The sequence below is a fragment of the Xiphophorus couchianus genome, chromosome 22, assembly GCF_001444195.1.
Source record: "Xiphophorus couchianus chromosome 22, X_couchianus-1.0, whole genome shotgun sequence".
In the NCBI taxonomy this organism is placed as follows: Eukaryota; Metazoa; Chordata; class Actinopteri; order Cyprinodontiformes; family Poeciliidae; genus Xiphophorus; species Xiphophorus couchianus.
The window spans coordinates 28,794,046-28,816,328 of NC_040249.1; the positions used below are offsets into that span (position 1 = coordinate 28,794,046).

The following is a 22,283-nucleotide window of genomic DNA, read 5'->3' on the forward strand; positions in this document are numbered from 1 at the left end:
CTTTTAGAAATAGACTATTTAGTTGTAAAAGTATCTGGAATATTATACTGTTTGGTCAAAATGATAAGAAATGTTTGAGAAGAGTAAAAGTGAGGCGTTCAAACCTAGGAAAACTGTAAAGTCTCTGCCAATAAAATAACTGATTTAAATGAACTTGACCAACTCTGGAATCACGCAATCAATTGTTTTTAAATAAAAGTCAAGGGCCTTAAATAAATCATTAAAACATGTTTTTTTTGTCATTCTTATTCTGTTCTATCTCAGATTGTGCAGGAGTCTCCCTTCCTGACCATGGACCTGCTGGAGTCCTGCTTCCCTTACGTCCTGCTGAGGAACGCCTACCACGCCGTCTACAAACAGAGCATCAGCGCCAGCGCATAGACGCGCAGCAAGCGTGTGGCCGAGGCGCCGACATGTACATACCAACACAAACACTACCGCAACACGCCGGCCCAACCAGGCCTCGGCTGAATCCTCTAAAAACCAACACTATATCTGCAAAAACGTTAACACACTAAAGAAGCCGCTAATTACTTTAACCAAAACACACACACACACACACCTACAGCTGGATGACCTGAGGGGGGATCAGTGTCTTTATTTCTATCATTGTTTTCCATGATGTTGCTGGGGACCATGACCACCGCAACACCTAATATACAATGTTTTATTGAACAAAAATATAAAGATATAGTATATATATAAAGCTGACACTGAAATATTCCTTTTTCTTTCTCCTTTATTTTTTAATTTTAATAGACGTTTTGAGATTTCTATTGTCGAGCTGAAACTTCTCTGATGATTTGGATGCTTACTTTTTGGGAATGCATTGGTTCTGATGTGCGGTGGAGGTTCTTTTGGTTGTCGAGGACGACGGGTCGACGCCGAGAAACACGTTACTCATAGGTTTCCACACACTGACAGACATCCCGAGCTGATACTTACCTAACAATCTTTCATCACATAAAAACCGTACATTTGTATAACATGGTGATGCATTTTTGGATTTTTTTTTTGTTTGTTTTGTTTTTTTCTAGGTAGTGGTAACACCAACCTTTTTGTGGGTAAAGATATGCTATCTGTATTCTACTTCGATGTGAACTGAACCTGTCTGTTTTTAATGTTTCTGTTTTATTTTTATGATGATGACAATGATGACCATTTGCCAAATGTGTTAACACTAAAAAAAAAAAAAAAAAATCTTGTGTATCAGGGCTTGGAAGTGGTGAAGTGTTTTATTAATGGTGTGTGATGGCTCTTTTTTTTTTTTTTTTTTTTAAGTGCGACTGTGCGGCAGCTTTGTTAGCAGGAACAAAAACTTTGAGGGAACAAGTGACAGGAACGGCTGCAGACATTCCCCTCAGCTGTTCCCTCTTCGGAGGGCCTTATCGGAGCAGACTTGGTGTTTTCCTCGCCCCGTTTTTACACTCGTGAAGTTGAAAGCTGAGCATCCACACTCCGAGGTTTTATTAATCCGTTGTGCTTAACTTTATTAACAGGAAATAAATTCAACCAGTTCCTCTGATGAAAAAGCAACTCAAACGTTAATCCACCTCTGACCTGTGAAACTACAAAAACCTGGAGCTGCAATAAGACTAAATAAATATATATATGTAAACACTCCTGGTGGTGTTTTCACTGGATTCTTCTTATCAGCTGTATATTTACAGTTTGGTATTAGGATTTAAAGGGACAAATGAAAAACATCTGCAGTATTTTATTTTAATTGTCACATGTATATATATATATATATTTTTATCTTGGTGTGTATATATACATATATATATATATATACTTTTTATTTATTTAGAGGTTCTTGTATAAACAGCATATTACCCTTTTAACCGTCCTGCGATCTTAGCGCGACGCTCAGGTGGAGCACGCAAATGTCAGTTAGATGTCGGGTGTGTAACAGATCATGAATTGGTGTAATGCCAGTATAATAACTAATTACACACGTCTGATAAGCAAACATTTAGCAATGGAGTAAAATGAAAGATTTTAACAGAGTCCACACCTCAAGGAAGTGATCATTTCCCCACAGCTGGGGTCCAGACCCTCTGGATGAAGTAAGGTGCAGAACAAGGCCTGGATTTTACCAGGCTACTAATGATCTGGTTATGTTGAACCAGGAAAAGAAAGCATGAATACCAACGATTGTTTAGGACAGACTTTAACTTTACATCTGTTTCAAGCCTGAAACAGATGGGACACCACCTGCTTATAACAGCAATGGTTTCTGATGGATCTACTGACCTGTAGAGCAGAGGTAAGTACAAAATGTGTAGTGATTAAAAACAGTTAATCATCCAGAAGAAATCTTTTGATTTGGATCCGGTTTGATACGAGTGCATTGTATTGAAAATGGCTGGTAGGGTATGTTTGGCACCAGAGAGCATTTGTGGAGTATTAATGGCAGCTGCTAGTGTGCCCAACCTTTAAGTATATAAAGTATATTCTATTCTACTCTGTTCTATTCTACTGCTTAAACATTAAGTGAAGGTGACCAGGTAGAGAACAGCTCCTAGATCCATTACAAGCTGCTTGGGGCCACATTTTGGGTTTTCACACAGCCAGGGGGTCATACCCTACAGTTATCTGGGAGGATACAATGATTCCACAAGGACTTTTTTCATTGAAATCACACATTATTGTAGACTAATTAATCTCAGGTGTATGCTGTGTCTGCTGACTGTCACTCAGACAGACAAGGTTCCCGCTCAGTTTTGAGATGTACAGTTAACTCCAAAGTTATTCACACTCCTGTCAGTACAGCTAATCAACTATCATTCAGTTGATTAGTTTCTAATTGGAAATATGTTTCTAAATAAAAATATGTGTTTCAAAACAAAGCAATGTGAAAGTAGCATCAGTTTTGGGGGGGAGGCCTTTTTGTCTTGCATTTTGTTTTAAAAGGCAATGGTGGAAACAATGGTTTCCACCTTCCTTCCCCAATGATCAACAGAAAAATCTGTTGAAGCCTTCCGGTAATTATGATTGGTTGACCAGATTTGTACTTGTTTTAACTTGTATTCTGACTCAATGCGTCTTTGGTGAGGACTTCCAAGTTTTAATGTGGGAAAGTGTCTCACCATCACCCTAATGTGCAGCTTCCTCCACAGACTACAGTTAGGACTCTTGACTTGAGTCTGTTAACGTTTTAGCTTGAAAACATTACATTTATGTATTGTCAGAAGAAACTGAAAATAAATAAAAAAAAGATTTAAACACAAATCCACCAAAACAACACTTTTGATGATTGCAAAAAATAATTTTGAACATTTTTGTTTTCACTCTTGTATGTTGGTTTCTTTTAAAAGCTATAAAACCATTTGCAGATGGTACATATTTCTGCGGAACAGTGGAACGAAACCTGGGTAAAAAAAAAAAATAGAGCTAAAACCTAACCCAACCCAGAAAGAGCCCTGCTGTCTGGCAGAAGCCAGCAGGGGGCACTCTATTCAAACTCTTACTAAGACTCAAAAACAGCTTGTTAACGCTTTGTATGGGTGTTCAGGATAATATGAAATCAGATGCACATTGTATGTTCAAAATATTATCCTGCTGAATCTGCTCTTATTAAAAACAGTTTATGTAAAAACATGTAGTCAGTTAAATATCACTGCCTGATGTAGAAATTGCAAAGGCACAATATGATAACATGTTGTTCATCTTATCTGAGTTAGTAAACACTTCAGGGTTTCTCAGAGTGTGACCCTGATACCAATATAAGAATGGTAGAAATTATCCAGGACAGCCAGTTGTAAAAAAAAGATTTCTTTTTCTTTTTTTTTAGGTTAGTTTCACTTACAAATAAAAACTTTAAAATGGAAATGTTAGATACAACATAAACTGAGTCTTTCATGAATCACATTGTTTTTCATTCATTCTAGTTTCATAGTAAGTCAGAACACAAACATCAGTGGCTTTCACTCAACAGCAGACTTTGATGTTTCCATTCATTAAATGGGGCTAAATACAGTATTTTTGAAACGTGACCCAAATCCCAATCTAATTGATATGTATCTTTCCTTTTCATATTTCAAACACTCATTTACAGATTCATTGTCTGTTGAGGTCTGAGCACTTTGTTTATCTTACTAAAATATTGTTTAGGTGTGACAAATTTGTTTAGTTTTAGTTTTGTTTTTTCCTTTTGTTCTTTTTGTTCACTTTTTTAAAAAAGTGTTTTTGTATGTCAACGTAAGTTTTTGCTTAACATTTCAGCTGTAAGGACTTGAGAGCAAATTTGCCTAGCTCTTAAAATGTACACCATACATGTAGATGGGATATCATCTACATGTATGGCATACATTTAATTTGCTAAGCCAGGCTAAGTTAGGCCCGTTGGTGGCTGTGGGGTAAACACTGCTTCCATAGCCTGACTTTTAAAATGCTCTAAATTGCCATTTGAATTAGCAGAGAGAAACAGAATCTCTGTCTCTAAATTCTGGGAAGAAAGTAGTGTTGGTAGGATGTTCAGCTTATGGAGGCGGTCAGTTTACCGGGCAAATAGAACCACAGGACCAATTTGTTCCTCATGTGATGCTTTGCATTTCAACTGACAAAAGAGATCCTGAAATAAAGATAAGCGTTTTTGTTACAGTCACATGTCTTTTGTACATGCCTAGATAACATCATAAGTAAAATAAGAAAAAGAAAAAAAGGCTCATTTCATCCGACTCTCCCTGCTAACTAAACTAATATTAGCTCACGCTAATGTGTCATTTAAAACTGGAAGTGGGAGAAAATCATTTTTAAAGTGTCTATTTTTATTAAGATTTTTACGGTTTCATTTTATACATAAAATGAAAATATTAATATTTGTCAGTTTAACAATTATTTTTTCATTTCTTTCAAATCTTTGTAAGTTTAGCTAACTGCTATAGCTAGCTATCGTTGCAGAAAGCGGCTAATTGACAAAGAATTAAAAATGCACACTTTATATCCTAAGCATTTTTTGTTTGCATAATCTTGAAACTTAAGAAAAGTCTAAAAAACGTACAGCCTCAAATTCTTTTCCGTCACTTTTTAAAGGGCATTTGGTTGCCTAATTGTCATATAGATTAGAAACGAAACACTTAACAATGTAAGAATAGAATGGGTGGACAGGAGAAGTACACCATTTTGATTTTGTACTGTCTCTCAGAATAAGCTCACTGATACAGATATAAGGGTTGGAACAATAAGTGTGTAAACTGATAGTTTGTGTGTAGAACATGATGGTGAGATGCTTCTGGAAAACTTCGGCAGGTACTGTTTGTTTACATGCTCACCTAAAAAAAAAGGATTTTCTTTTGTAACACTATGTGAGCTATCACTCTGATAGATTCCCTGTCATGTTAGTACTATATTTGATTTGATGTAGGCATTCATCTTGATTTTTCCAAGCTTCAAAATATATGCCTGCTTCTTCTGTGCTGAAGTATCTTTGCTGCTGGTGACGATCAGTCATCCCTGATGGCTGCTTTCCCCCTCTTCTTCCTCAGGTACAGTTCTTTCCAGTTTACCTTCATTAAAAAAAAGAAACACAGTCACCATCACTAGACAATTTTTTCCTCCACTTAGTTCAGGCCAGTGTTCCACCCTGATGAGCTGATGCATTTATTTTGCACGTTAGCTAACTATAATATCATCAAAAAGTTAACTAATTTCAGCAATTTAGTTTGAAATGTGAAATGCATAATTTATGCTCAACTTAAGCAAATAAAACAATGTGAAATTTAAACTAGACTTGAGTAAATGTGAATTTTCAGTTTCCTCATTGAAAAATTCCATTCAACAAAAAGGTCAGGAGTTTAATTTATCTCTGTGTAAAGATTTATTTTCAGACAAATGTCGCATACAGATTATGAGAAGATCACCATGCCCTAGTTAGAGAATTGAAATGTAAATGAATTATTATGCAGTTACCCATATCTACTGATAAGCAATACAAGTAACAAACCAAGCTAACAACAATGACCAACACTAAAAAATGTCTTCTGCTGTTGAGCAGACTTCTAATTGAACTAAGACCCAAGGTTATCCAGACTTAAAGTATTTCATTAAACAAAAGATATCTCCTTAATCTGTTTTTTTTTTCTGATCTAAGGGAAAGTGCAGGGAGGATCTTTGAAGCTCTCAGTTTTGACAGATTTCCACTTTCACAGCAGGCAACATGAAAGGTCTCTCCCAAATAGCAATTGGGGAATGTTGCTCGCTCTCCGGATCTAATGCCTTGTTTCCACTGAGCGGTGCGTAACGGGTCAGTCTGATCTGGTACGCTATGTTATGGTACCAGGAGAGAGCTTCCTCCACCAGGTGGACTCTCATTGGTGAGGTAGAGTTAAACACCTAACAAGAAGATTTTCTGTTCAGTCAACAGACAGTGTTGTGTAATGCCAGTAGCTTCACACTAACCACATTACAATTGTCCTCTGAACTGTAGGAGTCCAAGGAATATTGTGGTATTAGTCACACAACATTCGGGCTGCTTTTACAAAGTCAGCAAACAAAATAGCGTACCATACCACAACAATACCATCCCAAACTCTGCCGAACCGCTCAGTGAAAACGAGACATAAGGCTGTTGACAATAAAGGAGTATTACAGTCCAGCTTTTTATTTCTTTGAACCTGTCGGTCTTCAGGCTCCCACATGACACGTGACATGCTGTGCATACTCTATGAGCTGCGTTGACTTTCCACACATGGTTGAGATTTTGTAGTCAAGTGCACCAAATATGTGGGACCTTTAGAAGGAAGGAGCGAAGGCAATAAATGTTTGTCCAACAGATTTGGATGATTCTTTGGATCCCAGGCGGTACCCACTATCAGTTTTACAACAGTTTTATTTGCTGAGTTTATATGTGGGAGGTTCACCAGTGGATGATAAAGCAATACAAGTAGCTCAGACAAGTCATTTCTTGGTTTACTGCCAGACAAACAGGTGATGTTGATTAAGACAAATTGAATGATTTTCTAAACATTCTGGGAAATTAGGCCAGACTTGAGGAAGCCACATCTTGTTTACACACATCTCACATTTGCAAGCCTCTTTTTTACTCCTGGATGTTCCGGCCACATCCAGGAAGCAGACGACATGTAGGTTCTCCTATCAACCCCAAGCATGAGAAATTTCAACTAAACTTTATCAGACGAGAGATCTCTCTCACACAAGGCCCCAGAAAATCCCCCTAGGTATGAATGAGGAACTTTTTAACTTGTATTCATTGTGGTTCCACAAACACAGATCAAGTCAACAATTCTTTGGGTGTTTTCTTGGAATCAAGGTCAAAATTTAGATGAAAATTCAAAAAAAAAAAAAAACATGTATATTTAAATTCAGACCAGATGTACAGATAGCATAAAAGACAAAGCAATACAAACGACAATATACAAGTAACTGAAAACATCTTTTTACCATTCTTTCAGTGGTCAGATCTCTGGTAAATTTATTTTCTTTTGTATTTTTGGAGGATATTGTGCCTGAGGGTGTTCAGTCTTTTGGGGCCCATGTCTACTATAAGAATCAGTGGGGGAGTTTTTTTTTCTTGCTCCCCATACACTCTTCTTTAGAAAAACATTGAAGTTATTTCAGCTGCTAATGCAGCAACATGAACACTGGGTCTCTCAGACGGCCGGTACCCGTCCCTGATGGTTGACTCTCTCATAGGTTGGGTTTGTTTAGATCATTTCAAGGAATAACAGTGCAACATTAGAACATTTCAATTTCATCCAAACTTTTTTTCATATTATTCTAAAAATAGAGGACTTAAATCTGCCTTATTGTTTAAGAAAACACTCAGACATTTGTTTGCCCTTAATATTGATTTATTCACAGCCACATTTTAAAAATTCAGACTGACCCAAACGAACCAAAAAAAAACAAAAATAAAAAATGAAAGTAGTAATTAAGTGCTGGATATTAGCAAAGTAGAGCAGTATTGGAATAAGTGGGAAAGCAGACAGGAGAACAGTTGGTTAATGAGACACAAAAGGACAGAAGTGATGTTAGACGAAGCAGAAGCAGCTATCGGGAGATGGAGTCGGGGCTGGACGCTTCTTTAGCTTTGGTGATGGACAAATCTGAGACGGAAACATGCAAAAAACCACAAGAGAAGGAGAAACCGAAAGGGAGAGACAGAGAGTTAGAACCAGCAGTAGAGTTTTATCAGGACAAATATGAATGCTGTTAAACACTATATAGAACGACTTGGCTTTTTAATCTTACGACAGTATTAGGGTCACACTAAGAAAATAAAAAATTAAAATGATCAAAATAAAGACATGCTATTACAAGAATAAAGTCATGACATACAGTCATAGAAGAGTAAAATCATAATATTACCAGAGTATAGTTGTATGACAGTAAAGTCAAAATAATGAGAAAAAAGTCTTAGTATTAGAAGAATAAATTCATAATATTGTGAGAATAAAGTCCTTGTATTATGAGAATTGTCATAGTATTACCAAAAAAAGTCATAAGAGAGGAAAGTTGAAATAATAAAATAAAGTCTTAAAATAAAATAAAGTCAAGAATAAATCAGTAAGATTATGACTTTAATCTCCTAATATTATCACTTTATTCTTGTATTTTGACTTCACTCTAGTGAGACTGTATTCTTGTAATATTATGACTATATTCTCATAATTTCATTTTTACATTTTTATTTTTTCTTAGTATAGCCGTAGTACTCCGTTGTATAATCTTAATATCATATGTTTGCTTGCAAGTGTAGCTTTCATGGCTTTGGAAAAAAACTAAAATAAATTTTTATGCTGCTTTTTGTAAAAAAAAAAAAAAAAAAAAAAAAAAAGATTTTTACAAACACTAAAGGCCTATTTTTTGTTTTTGTTTATTGCTGGCATGTGGCTTTATCTCGCTCTACACACCAGAGAAAAACAATCTGATAAGAGCTACTTTGACATAGTGAATCACAAGTGACCGACAAATTCCTCCAAAACTGGAACATTGTGTCTTCGCTTTGGAAAGAAACTGTTTGTTACAATTCATGTGAATAAAAGAAAACATTAATGATGTTTTTTTTCTAATAAACTTTTTTTCAACATGAGAGCAGTGAGACTGAGCAGAGGAACATATTTTAAATATGAAAAAAGGGACCAGATCACAGTAGAATTTACTAATAACTGATTACAACTGTGTACTTTGGCATTAAATAGTAATGAAAAATAATAACACAATTGGATTCTGTAAAATTGAATAAATATTAGATAATATGTGTGAACTGGCACCTTATGAATAAACAGAACTACACAGTTGTAGATCTTACTTTGTGAATTTTTTATGCATTTATTTTGTTAAAATGTAACTTTAAAAAAAATTATTCTTGAAAAATGAACTGCGTTGCATCTGTTTTTGTAAGTTAACAGTAAATTTTTCAAACACCAGTTTGAGTTTATATTTGCACTTATTTCCATTTTTACTTGAGGCCAATTCTTCAGACAATAATTCTGTCTAAAATACATAATGCAAACTATATCTCCTTATCAATCCAATAAATTACAATTTATAAAGAAAAACAAAAAACTTCCTTCTTTGATCTAAGAAACAATTTACCGCCTGAGCTGTTGCTCTCTGCCACTCCTCTCTCCTGATTGGTTAACAGCAAACACGCCTCATTCCCATTGGCTTCCTCTGGCTGATTGTGATTGGCCCACGTGTAACCGGTGGCATACAGTTGCGCTGTGATTGGGCTCAGCTGGCTGTCTGTTTCACAGAGCCCCGCCCCCAGGAGATGTTGCTCCACCCCCAGCCCAAGGTCTGAGGAGAGAACAGCACCTCTAGTGGAGAGATATTTGAACTACAGGTACAATGCTGCAAAGTGGAAGCAGTCTTTTTTTAAAAAAAACTAGGGAAAAACTATAAAATAATAAGTAAAGATTCTAACTGAAAAGAGGAAAGAATACAAGAGTCCAGTAGTCCAGTGCGTTGGTTAGAGCATAAATATTCTACGTTTCCAGGTTTCAATCCAGAGGTTTACATCTCTCTGGATTTTTAGTATTTGTAGAAAACGCTGCTGTTTTGCAGTCTGAAATAGAAATACACCGATCCAATATAAATATCATGCCTGATCCATGAGGGCAGATGTATTCAATATAACTCTGTGCTTTGTGCTCTAAGCAGCATCATGCTTTATTATTTATTTTACATCATATTAAAAATTCCTAAGAGCACTTTCTGAACTACTCAAAAGTATTTCACAAGGTAGTCAAAATATTGTTTCTGTCAGTTTCAGTTTATTTATTATTAATTTTAGATTAACTGCTATACTCCTGTTGTTTTTATTTTTTGTTTCTTGTTTGACCAAGCTTGTGAAGCTGTTGGTGTATGTAAGTGTGCTGTACAGGTGCAGAGTTATTAAATACATTTGTAATTCAGTTCATTTATGTCTGTGTATCGAAACAAAGAAACGTTTTAAGTCAATTCAGCACTTTCTTTCTGTATTAGTGTCGGATGATACTAGACCTCAGAAATCGGTACCAGCATTGCTATCGGAAGAGAAAAAAGCGTATCTGTGTATCCCTACTTTAAAAATATTACTATCATACTAAACACAAGAGAGAAAAATGTGTTGCTCCTAATCCCTCCTCCTCCTGTGTTTCTGCGCTGTGAGCCAGTCCAGGTCTTCCTGAGTGTTTGGTGCGTTGGCAGTCAGTCACTCAGGAGGCTTTTAGCAGATTCACCCGGCTGGGATCGATTAAAGAAAAGCTTTTACACTCTGGCTCTTCCCAGAATCGAGTCAGCGCTCTTTACGTGTAATCATGTGTTGCACATCTTCTTTCCCCTCGTTTTTTTTGTTGTTGTTTTTTTGAACATCCACCTTTTCCAACATGCAGTTTATGTTAAATGTATTAGAGAAAACCCTTTTATTTAACCTCCTTCAAACTTCACTGCAGGAAGTGATTCTGCTTTGCTGCAAGAAACGGTTTGATGAATTATTTACAGCTGAGAGCCATCATACAGGTGCACTTTGCATTGTTTTGTTGCCATAGGATGAGCTGAAGCTCTTTGAAAAGTGATAAAACTGTGATGTTCTCACTGCGCAAACTTAGAGCCACTAATTCCATCGGGACTGAGGAGCTGCACTGCCTTGCAGAAACATTCTGATGCTTTTGTTCTTTTCTACATTTAGCCATAATACGGCCACATTCCTATGCTTTATTATCGGGCTGTTGTGCAATAGCCCAACTGAAAGATTGTGAAGTAGAAGAAAATTATGCATGATTTCCACAAATACTTTAATGAATTTCATCTGCAGTTAGAGCTGCTATCTTCTGGGGAAATATTTCACAACTTTTACACATCTACAGACTGAAAGTGTCCAAAAACGTAATTTTTCAATTGCAGCGTTTCCATTTGAGAAACACCACAATTGAGTGTTTTCTCACTCAACTGCAGTGAATCTAAATCCAAATGAGAATGCAAGACAAAAAAATGTAAAGTTCATAGATTCACTCCATCCAGCCTCTGTGAGTTTGAGCTGTTGTGCTGGACAAAAGGTTCAGTTTCTAGCTGCTAGAAACTCTCTTCTTTGTTGATTTTTTTATATTTTTTATTTAGGAGGTCTTGAGACTGGCTCTGATCTGTTAACATAAGGGTTGAATAAAAGTCTGGAGAGCTACGCTATTCCATCTCAATGTTCTGCTCTTTCTCTACCCACGACCTCCTATTTCATGGTAATAGATTTATCTCACATCGTAGTGTTACAATAATATTAAATAAATTGTGTGATTTTGAAATGTGTTCCTCCCCAGCATCACACCACCAACTGGACTCCACTGACAACAAGACCAGAGGCTAAAAAAAGAAAATAAAAAAAATCGAATCCAGTCAGAAAAAACAGAAACTAGGAAAACAAGTGAAAAAAGCACAACATGTCAAACAGGAAGTAAAACACAACCAAACAGGAAGGAAACCATCAGACATATTAGCTGAAATACAACTCTCAGCAGATCCAGTGATTCTAAACAGGCAGTAATAAATAACATACGTTTGATCTCTTTTCCTAGAATATCAAAGAATTTTATCGTTCTGTTACTAAATTATGGCACAAGTAGACCTGATATAAGTGGGACAACAATGATACCTGCACAACTTTCTGAGACAAAATCTGTTTATATTTTTATTAGGTTTACCAAGTGCTTTATTATTACCACAAATTTATTTAATCAGGAACAAGACATAAAAGCAATTTTAGATTTAACAGAAACCATTGTCCAGTCTGTAGACTAAGCTAAAGGCTAATTAGCTAAAAGCTAATGCATAGACCCAGTCCTTGGTTAGGTTTTTAAAAGTGAATCTGAAAATGTAATAACACAAAGAAACCTAATTAATATTAAGTAAAATAAGATTTCTATACAATCGAGGTGCTAACTTGTAAAACTACCTTTACAAAGAAACTTATCAGAAACAGCAAAATGAGCCTGAGAGAGAGAGAGAGAGAGAAGAAAAGGTTCTGAGCAGTGTGGGCTGTTTGGATTTGAGCCTTTTGTTCACGAGTTCCATTCTCAGTTCATTTCCTCTCTGGAGACTCACCACAGACCGACTGTAGTTTTCTGTCTGATCACTAATCTTTAAAAATTCTGACTTGCCAATGCTGATTTTGGCAAATACCAATTGTTTTTGGTCTGAAAATCTACTAAAATATATCAAAACAGTTGCCAAGTTGGGAACAGTGGGGTGACTATTGTTAACTGCACATGACCTGTATGTAGTCAGCCCTTCCTCACAGCAGAGCATAAACAGTGGCTGCTTTTCAGATCTTAAATGTATCATGTATCAGCCCAAGATTAAAGCAGCAGTATGTAACTTTTATAAAAAACCTTTTTTACATATTTGTTAAATTTTTCACCATGTGTGGAGACAGGTAATCTGTGAAAAGATTTGATCCTGAGCTACTCTTTCATCACTCCCAACCAAAAACAATCAATCACAGCCAGGAGGAGGGTCTTAGCGCTGTCAGTCATCCTCATGAACATGCTACTCAATGTGCTAATGGTGGAGAAACAATTTACTGTTACAGGAAAACCGTTAATCTGTCGTCACCAGTGGCTATTCTAACTCGCCTTAGCATTCAGGACAGACTCTGCTAGCTGCAGCGTTGTGGGGACAGGAGGATGAGCAGCGCCACATGGAGTGTGATTGACAGTGCAAAGATCCGCCTCCTGGCTCTGATTGGTGGTTTTTAGTTAGAGGATCTCAGTTTTTTTTCACAGATCATCTCTCATACCATACTGACACAACATGGTAAGCTTAAAAAATATGTCAAAAAATATTTTTTATTAAACTTATACACTGCAGCTTTAAGAAAACCAAGGGGTGATTTATCATGTATTTACAACCGTTTGTTATTTTTATCCAGCCTCTTTAATGATCAGCAAAAAAAACTTTAAACTGAACCAGAAAACTTTCCCTCTAGTTTTCTCATTTTCTCTGTTCTCAAAATGGTTTTCATTCATTTTTACAGGAATGTTGAACTTTTCTAACCGATATGAAGTCAGGATAGAAGTGTTTACCTTTCATTGATGGGGGGGCGTATGTGCTCTGCTTCCTCTGAGCGCCGTCTGAGGCCTGCAAGACAAAACCCCAAAACTACTGAGAATCCCCCCGAAACATGACCTTCTGGGTGAGTTCAACTAATTCTGACTGTGAGCTCACATAAATACTGTATGTAAAATAAATTTAGAGGGAAAGCTGCTCTGCAGTTATTTGTTTCCACATGCTGTTGTGAGGCTTTAGCTGTGTAAAAATCTCTAACATGAGTTGATTCAACATTTGAAGAAACTCAGTATGACAGTAAAAAAAAAAAATCACTAATCATTCAAAAATGTGCTTGTCTCATTACAAATGATTTCTTTTGTATTTTAGGAGTCAATGTCAAACAAAGATAATCTGAAGAAATGCAGAATGCAGTTTTTAGGCAGCAGTTTTATGAACAAACTGAAAAGCTCTCCAATGTAACCTGTGCCTGTGTGAAAACAGAAATATTACCATGATAAATCTATAAGTAACTATGATTATGTATATTTTTAGATTCAGTTTTCTGGTCAGATTTAGCTGGGATTACTTGTTAATCAGGACAGATTACAGATTTAGTTTCAGTGTGAGGTGTAGTCATAGTCTGAGCATTTTCCCCTCAGACGGACCTCCAGCTTCCAGCAGCTCTGTGCTGCTTCTAATGTGACGGGGTGTGTGTGTGTGTGTGTGTGTGTGTGTGTCATTACAAGCTTTTTCCAAACCTGTGGCTCCCCGCTGGCGTTTTGTTGATCTCCAACATCTGCAGGAGAGACAAGCAGATGTTCAAACCGATCAGTAACAGATTCCATCCGTTTACTCTGATCTGTTGTTGTTCTCCACATTTTTCGCGTCACTTTGCCTGATTGTTGTTCTCCATGGCCTTGAAAGCTGTGGTTTACTATTCTGGATAACGGCCTGTTAGAGCAAGGTTTCCACAAAGATCTGTTATAGACGTTCCAGGACTTGATGATTCAAAAACTGATCATTTCCTCACATTTGAGGTATTTTTGATACGGGAAAAGAAAGCAAGACAGAAAACAGTGACATGTTTAAAAGACAAGGTCATTTAGGGGAAAAGTTACAAATGATGTTTAAATATCACATTTGACCTTTGCTGATACTGCACCTTTTTATCAATAGCTAGTATAAAAATGACACTGTCAGTCAAAAAGAACAAAATTGTATTTATTAATATTTTAAAGCAACAACTTTTAGGTGTTTTTGTCTCATTTTAAAAGTATGAAAAATAAAATGGACAGATTTGTCCTAATCAAAATATCAAATAGACTTAAATCCTAAAAAAAATCCTAAATGCTAAAACGTCGAATTCTTTTTAAATTCAATAACCTTTTTAAAGAAATATCCCAATTTATTTTAGATAAATTTATTTATCTTAGCAAAATGATAATAAAGTAACAGCTGCTGAGTTCTTGACCTTGTTTCCCGACTGAGATCATGAACATGTTTTCTGTTTTTCCAGCTGCCAGCAGAAGGAGAACTGAAGGAGTTAAAAATCGACTCATTGAAATAATGAGACGAAAACCAAGATACAATCCAGTCTTTGGCGTGAAGACGCTGGCTCTCTTTTGGGTTCAGTTTTTATGTTGTTCATGTTGAAGAAACAATCTAGCAGTTGTCTGGGCTGCAGCGCTGGAACCTGACCCTCTGAGTGAAATCAGGCAGATTATTTCATCAGTCGGTTCCTCTGTGGAAGGATTTAAACACTGGTTCTGCATCCATCCGTCCAGCCTGGACGCTCAGATCACTTTACAGAAAGTAATCTAATAAAGCTTCCATTATTGCAGCTGCCGCTCCATCTCCCTCCTCCTCCCTGTGTCTCCTCACCTGTCCCAGGTTGTCTGTAGATCTGCAGGGTGGCGGGGGTCGGTCTCCTGCGGCGGATCTGAGGCGAACACACAATCCAAGTAAAACGTAATGAAATCAATCACAAGTTGAGCTGGGAAAACATTGCTTTTGAATGTACAGAAGGAAAATACATTCGTTAAAAAAAAAAAAAATTATTTAATTGCAGCAGCAGAATTTCACCTCTAACATTTATAAAACTCTAACCTTTAAGTTGAGTGAATTTATTTAGTGGAGAAAATCCAATAGTCCATATTTTTAACAAAATCTCAAGAGGCCCTGCTGTCATTTGCTTTGACTGTTGCTTCACTCTTTGCTCCATATCTCTCTGGATCAGGAGTGTCCAAAGGGCCGTTTGTGGCCCTCTGAATTAATTTTGGCCCAGTGTTATTCATCACTATCCCATTGAAAGACCCAATGACCAGCCCTTTCTGGTGGAGTCTACCAGATTTAGAATTTTAAATTTCAAAGAGTTCATTATGTTACACACTCCAGGATCCTGAGTGTTTTGAAGAAACACTAATCACTAATCCTCCACCATTTAACAGTGACCTCCAGGTCCTTTTCCACCTAATGTTCCTTCATTTCACACCTAGCCCATTTTGTCAACTGCTAACAAGCAAAGTCTTAGTCTCATCAGGCCAAAACACACAATTCCAGTTATGCCTCGTTTCCTCGGAGCGGTATGGTATGAGTTGGATCGGAATACTATTTTATAGCCTGCTGTCTTCACTAAAGAGTTTCCACTGCCAGTTGGACTCACTGACAGGTGAAGTTTACCCCAAACGACTGAAGTGGTTTCAGCAACGGTGTGGTCCAGGTCAGTGGTTCGGACCTCTGTCACAATGTAAACAGACAGAATAGCATAGCGACCTGTACTGTGCTGCTCAGTGGAAACCAGGCATAAGGCTCAAAACACACCGTATGCATCCAACTCCCAAAACTCCAACCATGAAGGTTTTAACATGACAGTCAGTCTACAAACTACTGGACTCATGAGAATAAGTTTTCACATGAGAGCATGTACCAGGAATTATCTGGCGATAAGCTCACTCTTTCATTTTGTTCTGAACTTCTGAGGTCCTACCGTCGTTTAAGTACTCTGCTTTTTTTGCGAGTAATTTTTGTGTTTTTCCCCCAAAGCAGATGCGTGTCTCACTTCCTGTCTCAGGCTCAAAACACACCAGATTTGTTTTTTCGTCCGATTTGATGGAAAATCGGTTTGGTTGAAGTACGCAGCAATTACAACACGTTAATGTCAATGTGATCTCACAGAACACTAACAATTCCCTGCAACAACATGTCCGACAAAGACAGACATGAGATCCATCTTGTTGGAAGCTGCATAGGGATTTGATGGGGATGTCATGAGTGAGACAGGAAATGAGCTAATAAAAGATAAAGAAATAGATAATCTCTTAACAAAATGATTTAGGTTTTTATTGTAAGGCTTTTTGATCATCCCTTCCAGGGGAACCAATAAATATGTTCAATATCTGTATGTTAGCACAGTTATCATGTTTTGTCAGAAATGAGCTTTATGTTGAGCGAAGCCCCCAAATACAACCGCAGTAGGAATCTAAACTCTGATGAATAAATTAGCAGCTTCTGTCGGCATCCGGCCTCCAAACAGGAGCCACCAGTTTAAACTCATGACGTTTTAGGATTTATGAAAGAGCAGCTTCTGTTCCTTCCTTCTGGAGCCTCCATTCACATGCAAGCTAAAGGAATATTACACAATGTTTGGCCTTTTCTGGTCCTCCACCAGATTTCTACACTTAGAGAGTTCCTGTTTACTCTTGAAAGAGGTAAACCATCTGGAGTAAATATGGTATTAATCTTGTGGATTAACCTTTCTGCGTCTCCATGGAAGGAAAACAAGGGAGACCGATTGAGTTGGGAGAAAGCAGCAGAATAAATCACCACAGAGCTGATTAAAATTACTCAGGATTTTGGTGGAAATATTTAAATCTTCTAGAAATGGGCATAAACACACACCAGCTTGCAAAGCTTACAAACAAAACTACTCTCAGTCGCACAAATATCAGTTGTCATAGCACTGCATGCTGCTCTGCACCCACACACAAAATTCCAGGCAAGACTCACTATGAAGCAGCTTCATGTGTATGAACCCTCTCCTGCCCCCAGCAAACATCAGAAACATGCAGAGAAACTCACATGTTCAGCAGCCTGTGGGTCAATCTGTCCCTGCAGGGGAGGCACAGCAAACTGGATCTTCTTTGGACTGCCGGGCTCCATTATTACTGACTGAGAGGTAGAAAGAAAGACGGGCAGAGAGAGAGAAAGTGTGAAGGAGGGAGGGTAGAAGGAGCGAGGGAGTGGCCTCTCTCTGCCAATGGGGTCCATTATCACTAATTGACAGACTTGGAGGGATGGGAATGGCAGCCAAGGCATTGCACCATTTTCCAAACCACCATCTGAGACAACGAGAAACTGTGTTGCTGTCTTGTGATGTTGAGCAGCAGCTCATGTTTACATCTTCCTGCTACTTTTATTGTCCTCAGTCAAAAGCTTAATCAGTTCTGAGTATGACATTGATTTTTATGATGGGAGAGATCATGTGACGATAACAACAAACATCCATCTTGGAACATTTGCTTAAATTAGAAACAAAGCTAATATTATTAGCAGAGACATCGTTTAGAGTCCAAAACTGACCTAAAGGAGGCGCTAGAGAAGTTCTGGCTAATAATATAATTCAGTTCAGATGATCTTGTTAAGCAGGTGCCAGCAATCGACAGTCAAGTTTCCACAAAGTAAAAATAGACGAGCCGTGTCATTAAAATCTATTTACAGTCAGTTGAAATAAATCTAGGGGTTTTTCAGTGTATTCCAGTGGACTGAAAGTCAAGTGAGTTTAATTCAATCCACAAACAGCCTGAGTTCAACTCTCACACACATCCACACACTGCTGTCTGCAGGGGCCTTGAAGATGTCCATGGTGGAGCCTTTCAGATGCTCCACCCAGCCTGCTGCCCCACCCAGCCTGCTGCTCCACCCAGCCTGCTGCTCCACCCAGCCTGCTGCTCCACCCAGCCTGCTGCCCCACCCAGCCTGCTGCTCCACCCAGCCTGCTGCTCCACCCAGCCTGCTGCCCCACCCAGCCTGCTGCCCCACCCAGCCTGCTGCTCCACGCTGACGGTGCCTCAGGATATTCAGACAAACACATTCATGTTTGTATGACCTTGTGTTGAAATGCTCATTCATATGGATGATTTTTATTTTGCTCATTTAGAAGTTCTGGAAATGTTCAAAACAATTAAATTAACTTTAAATAGTAATATATATGTTAGACTCTGAACCATAAACTTCTCTTTACTCGTTGTCAAGGTAACACGTTGGGAACCTTTACGCTGCTCCATCAGGGGATAAAAAGACGCCCATAAAAATAGTTTGTTACAAACATCATTTAAACTTTATTTTCCAATAGGCAAATGTCACTTTTAATGTGTTCACTTTACAGTTACATTGATTTTAGACACAGTATTATGTGTGTATCCTGTATAATAAACAATATCCTGTATAATAAACAATATCCTGTATAATAAACAATATCCTGTATAATAAACAATATCATGTATAATAAACATGTTTTCTTTATATTTTACTGCTGTTGATGTGAGGAGCGGCCATATTGGAACCAAAACTCCACCTTACAAGTCATAACGGTGGGCAGTGGGAACTCCAACTTAGGTGGGTGTTCCAGTTGATTTTTTGGACTGGGAACAGAATTTCCCAGTTCTGAGTACAACAGGAACACAACATATGATCAAGGGGAAAAAAAAAACTTGACTGTTGAGTGACTAATCAGAAAAGTAGATTGTAAAATCTGCTGTTAGCCTCTTACTTATCGATTTTACTCCCCACCCCCATAAATAAATGATCAGGAAATAGACCTCATTTTGATTGATTATTATTACAATGCTGGATTGTGAGAAATGGTGTGTGTTATTGAATTGTCTTTGGGACAGATATGGTTTATGGAACACTGAAATATAGTTTTGCATATCAAAGCCAAAACAAAGGTTGTCTGGCACACGACCTTTCCCAAAGTAAACATGTGAATCATCATTTGTACAACAGGTCAGTCACATCCAGTGTTATTGACAAAAACTAGGCAACGATTGGTGGAAGACAATGGGTGAAAGAACAGAGGAATAATGCCTAAAACAAAGAGCGAGAAGGAAAGTCCAGAGTGTGGATTCCCTCCCACCAGAGAACAGGTGGTGGGAGGGAGTCCAGGTCAGAAGCAGTGGAGATCTAAGAGTTTTGCTTGGTGTGCAGAATGAGGTACGCAGCTGAAAGTAGCAGGACAATAATCACCTGGACTAAGGAGTCTTTCTGTCTCATTCCAGCGGTCATCTTTTTCTTCAAGATGTCCTACCAGCCTAAAACCTTTACAGATTTCTACTAATGAGCTAATATTTGCTTCAGGTGTGTTAAAGCAAAGGCTTGACCAAAGGTTGCAGGAACTCGTCCCTCAAGGACTTGGGACTCCTGATACTCCCAACTCAGATTGAGGAACTGTTGAATTGAGCTTTAGTTGAACATCTACAGCTAACGTCCAACAAGTTGCCGTTGCTATAGCTACCTTAGATACCAAGGCTTCCTTTCCATGGAGAATCTATTTCTATTCCCGGGTACTGTTAACCATTTCCATCAGAGTCAATGAATGTCAACAAAAATATGTGAAGAACTCGAGTCACAGACGTTTCCGAAGGATCGAGTTGCTCCTAAAATAAGTTCCTGCAGCTGTGACCAGTTCTTCCCTGAGGACAGAGAGAACAAATGACAGCAAAGGAAATGGAGAGAAGAGATGAAACAGCATCGAGATAGATGGACATTTTCATGCTGAGATGAAGGTAGTGAATGTTACCAAGTGGCTGCAATGACTAACAGTTTATTTCTATATAATTTAATCCAATTGTAATCCAGTTTACCATAGAATTAACATTAGGCCATATTATATAGTCTATTTTTTAAATGTTTGTATATTTAATTATATTTAAACAGAAAGTTCCCCTCACTGTGTCCACTTCAGTCCAGGACTTTTAGCAATCCCAGTAAATTCAGTCCCAGTTAGAACCTGAAAAGACTGAGTCCAAGATTTTAGTCCAGTTTAATTTAATTCAAATCCAAATCATTTTAATATAGTACACTTTAATTTAACACATCTGTTTGTCTATACCAACTTGTCTTTGGATGGTTGGGAGTCCTGGTGCCAACCTTTAGCAGTCACTGGGAGAGAGATGGAGTACACTCTGACTGGGACTCAACCCATTGTTCTTGATCCAGTTTGAGTCTCGGGCAGAAAAAAATGTCTTACAGCATTTTATTGTAAAATAAACCTAAAAACCCAGTTCCCATCTTTTCCCTGGTCTCTGACTCTCAGCTGTTCTGTGGTTGTTTTCTTTCTTCTATCCCCTGCATTCGTTCAGAGCTGCATTTGCATGTTTGCTGGCACCCGTAGTGGAAACCCTTTCTTTTCAACAGACATCTGGAGAGGCTTAATAGTTACTGTAGGTGGAACAAGCTGCTCTCAGATCGCACAAAAAGCCTCTTGTTGTTTCCACTCTGCTGGAAACCGTCCATTTCTGCTCAGTAAAGGTGATGCAGAAAAGACTGCTCTGCTGTCTGCAGGAAACTAGCTCCTGTATTTTCCACTCATAATGGTCAGCATGGGGCCATTATGTCACACTCTGCCAAATATGATTTTGGTGCAACTGTTTACTAATAGCATGTGAGGCATTAAAGCAAAGTGATGAGACATTCTCTCAGCCTCTTCTTTTTCTAGTACAGTTTGATAAAAAGAAAAAAAACTTTTGACCTTGGAAGGAAAAAAGACATAATAAAACCACATTGATTTGTCATTATCATCACATGATTAAAGAATAAAAACAGTGATGTGGTAGTGATGTAATTCCTCCAGGATGTTAAAGGAAAGTGTTTTTGCTGCTGCTGGATCTCCAAAACAACCCAGGATTTACCGCCACTCATTTAAAGCCTGGAGCTCTGGTGGTTGTAGTGACCGAAACAAATTGAATTCAGAATCTCTTCTGGCCTGGAAAGCTTCACAAAACGACAGACAGCAGCTCTAAAGATGTAATGAAGGAAAAGTTGCTTGTGGGAACAGGAAGAAGGGTCGAGTTCCTCCATTTAAACGGGTCTTTTAAACATGTCTCTGGCAGAACAGTCGTACATCACACACACAGCTTTAGTATTAACTGGTTAATCTTTATTTATACTCAACATGCTGCATTCACTGTAACCCTGAAATGGTTATTCCAGTCTGTTTGTGTGAAACTAAAGTTGCTACAGAAGGGCTTTGAAAAACCCCCCAAAACAAACTGGTGATCTCTAATGATGAAAAAAGTTTAGCCCAAATTGTTTTCTTAAATTTTTTTTTTTTAAATGTATGAAGTAAACTTACATCCCCCCAAGTCTACCTTACAGGTGTGTTTTAATCTGTGAAGATGCTTTTTACTCCAGGTATTAATTTTCCAGTTAAAACAAATCCGTCACAAAAAACTATTTGAAGGAAAAATTAAACCTAAACCTGTTGAAGTTAAAGACACTGAAAATACTAAAAAGTTTGCTCTAAAAAAAAAAAAAAAACCTGTTAGAGGTAGCAAGTGTGTAAGCTCCAGCTACCAATACTGATTTCTCTAAAATAGCAATAAATAAAAATTAACTGCTAATGCAAATAATTCTTCAACAGAGAATCTGCTTATTAACAATATCAGGTCATGACTGCAACATTTAAACTGAACTTGAGTAAACTCTGAAGAAGTGGCATCTGTGCCTGGTATCCATGGTGTCTGCAGTTAGAAATGTTCACTCCTCAGAAGCAGTGTGAAGCAGAGCAGCTCAGGTTTATG

The 22,283-nt window shown here is 37.7% G+C and overlaps 2 protein-coding genes across 8 annotated transcripts in view; one reads left to right on the forward strand and one right to left on the reverse strand.

Moving 5' to 3' along the window:
* The window catches only part of nckap1 (NCK-associated protein 1), a 41,499-nt gene extending 39,879 nt beyond the window's left edge, over positions 1 to 1,620 (forward strand). For all 4 annotated transcript variants that reach the window (XM_028007253.1, XM_028007254.1, XM_028007255.1 and 1 more), the window contains one exon: positions 265 to 1,620. In XM_028007253.1, coding sequence (XP_027863054.1) covers positions 265 to 381 — 117 coding nt within the window. In that variant the 3' untranslated portion in view covers positions 382 to 1,620. The remainder of the gene's footprint in view (positions 1 to 264) is intronic.
* Positions 1,269 to 22,251, reverse strand: ppp1r1c (protein phosphatase 1, regulatory (inhibitor) subunit 1C). 4 transcript variants are annotated; one of them, XM_028007259.1, is made up of 7 exons: positions 19,729 to 22,251; positions 17,563 to 17,652; positions 15,367 to 15,424; positions 14,244 to 14,281; positions 13,521 to 13,575; positions 9,562 to 9,765; positions 5,517 to 8,069 (listed from the first exon to the last, which is right to left on the reverse strand). In XM_028007259.1, the coding sequence occupies exons 1-7, from the start codon at positions 19,765 to 19,767 to the stop codon at positions 8,014 to 8,016; spliced, it is 540 nt and encodes a 179-aa protein (XP_027863060.1). In that variant the 5' UTR covers positions 19,768 to 22,251; the 3' UTR covers positions 5,517 to 8,013. The 4 variants fall into 4 exon arrangements, 3 of the variants coding, with proteins under 3 accessions (XP_027863061.1, XP_027863060.1, XP_027863059.1); XR_003594166.1 differs by lacking the exons at positions 5,517 to 8,069; positions 9,562 to 9,765; positions 19,729 to 22,251 and adding exons at positions 1,269 to 2,177; positions 2,218 to 5,510 and having other exon boundaries at positions 17,563 to 18,331; XM_028007258.1 differs by lacking the exon at positions 19,729 to 22,251 and having other exon boundaries at positions 17,563 to 18,375.
* Positions 22,252 to 22,283: the final 32 nt, after the last annotated feature.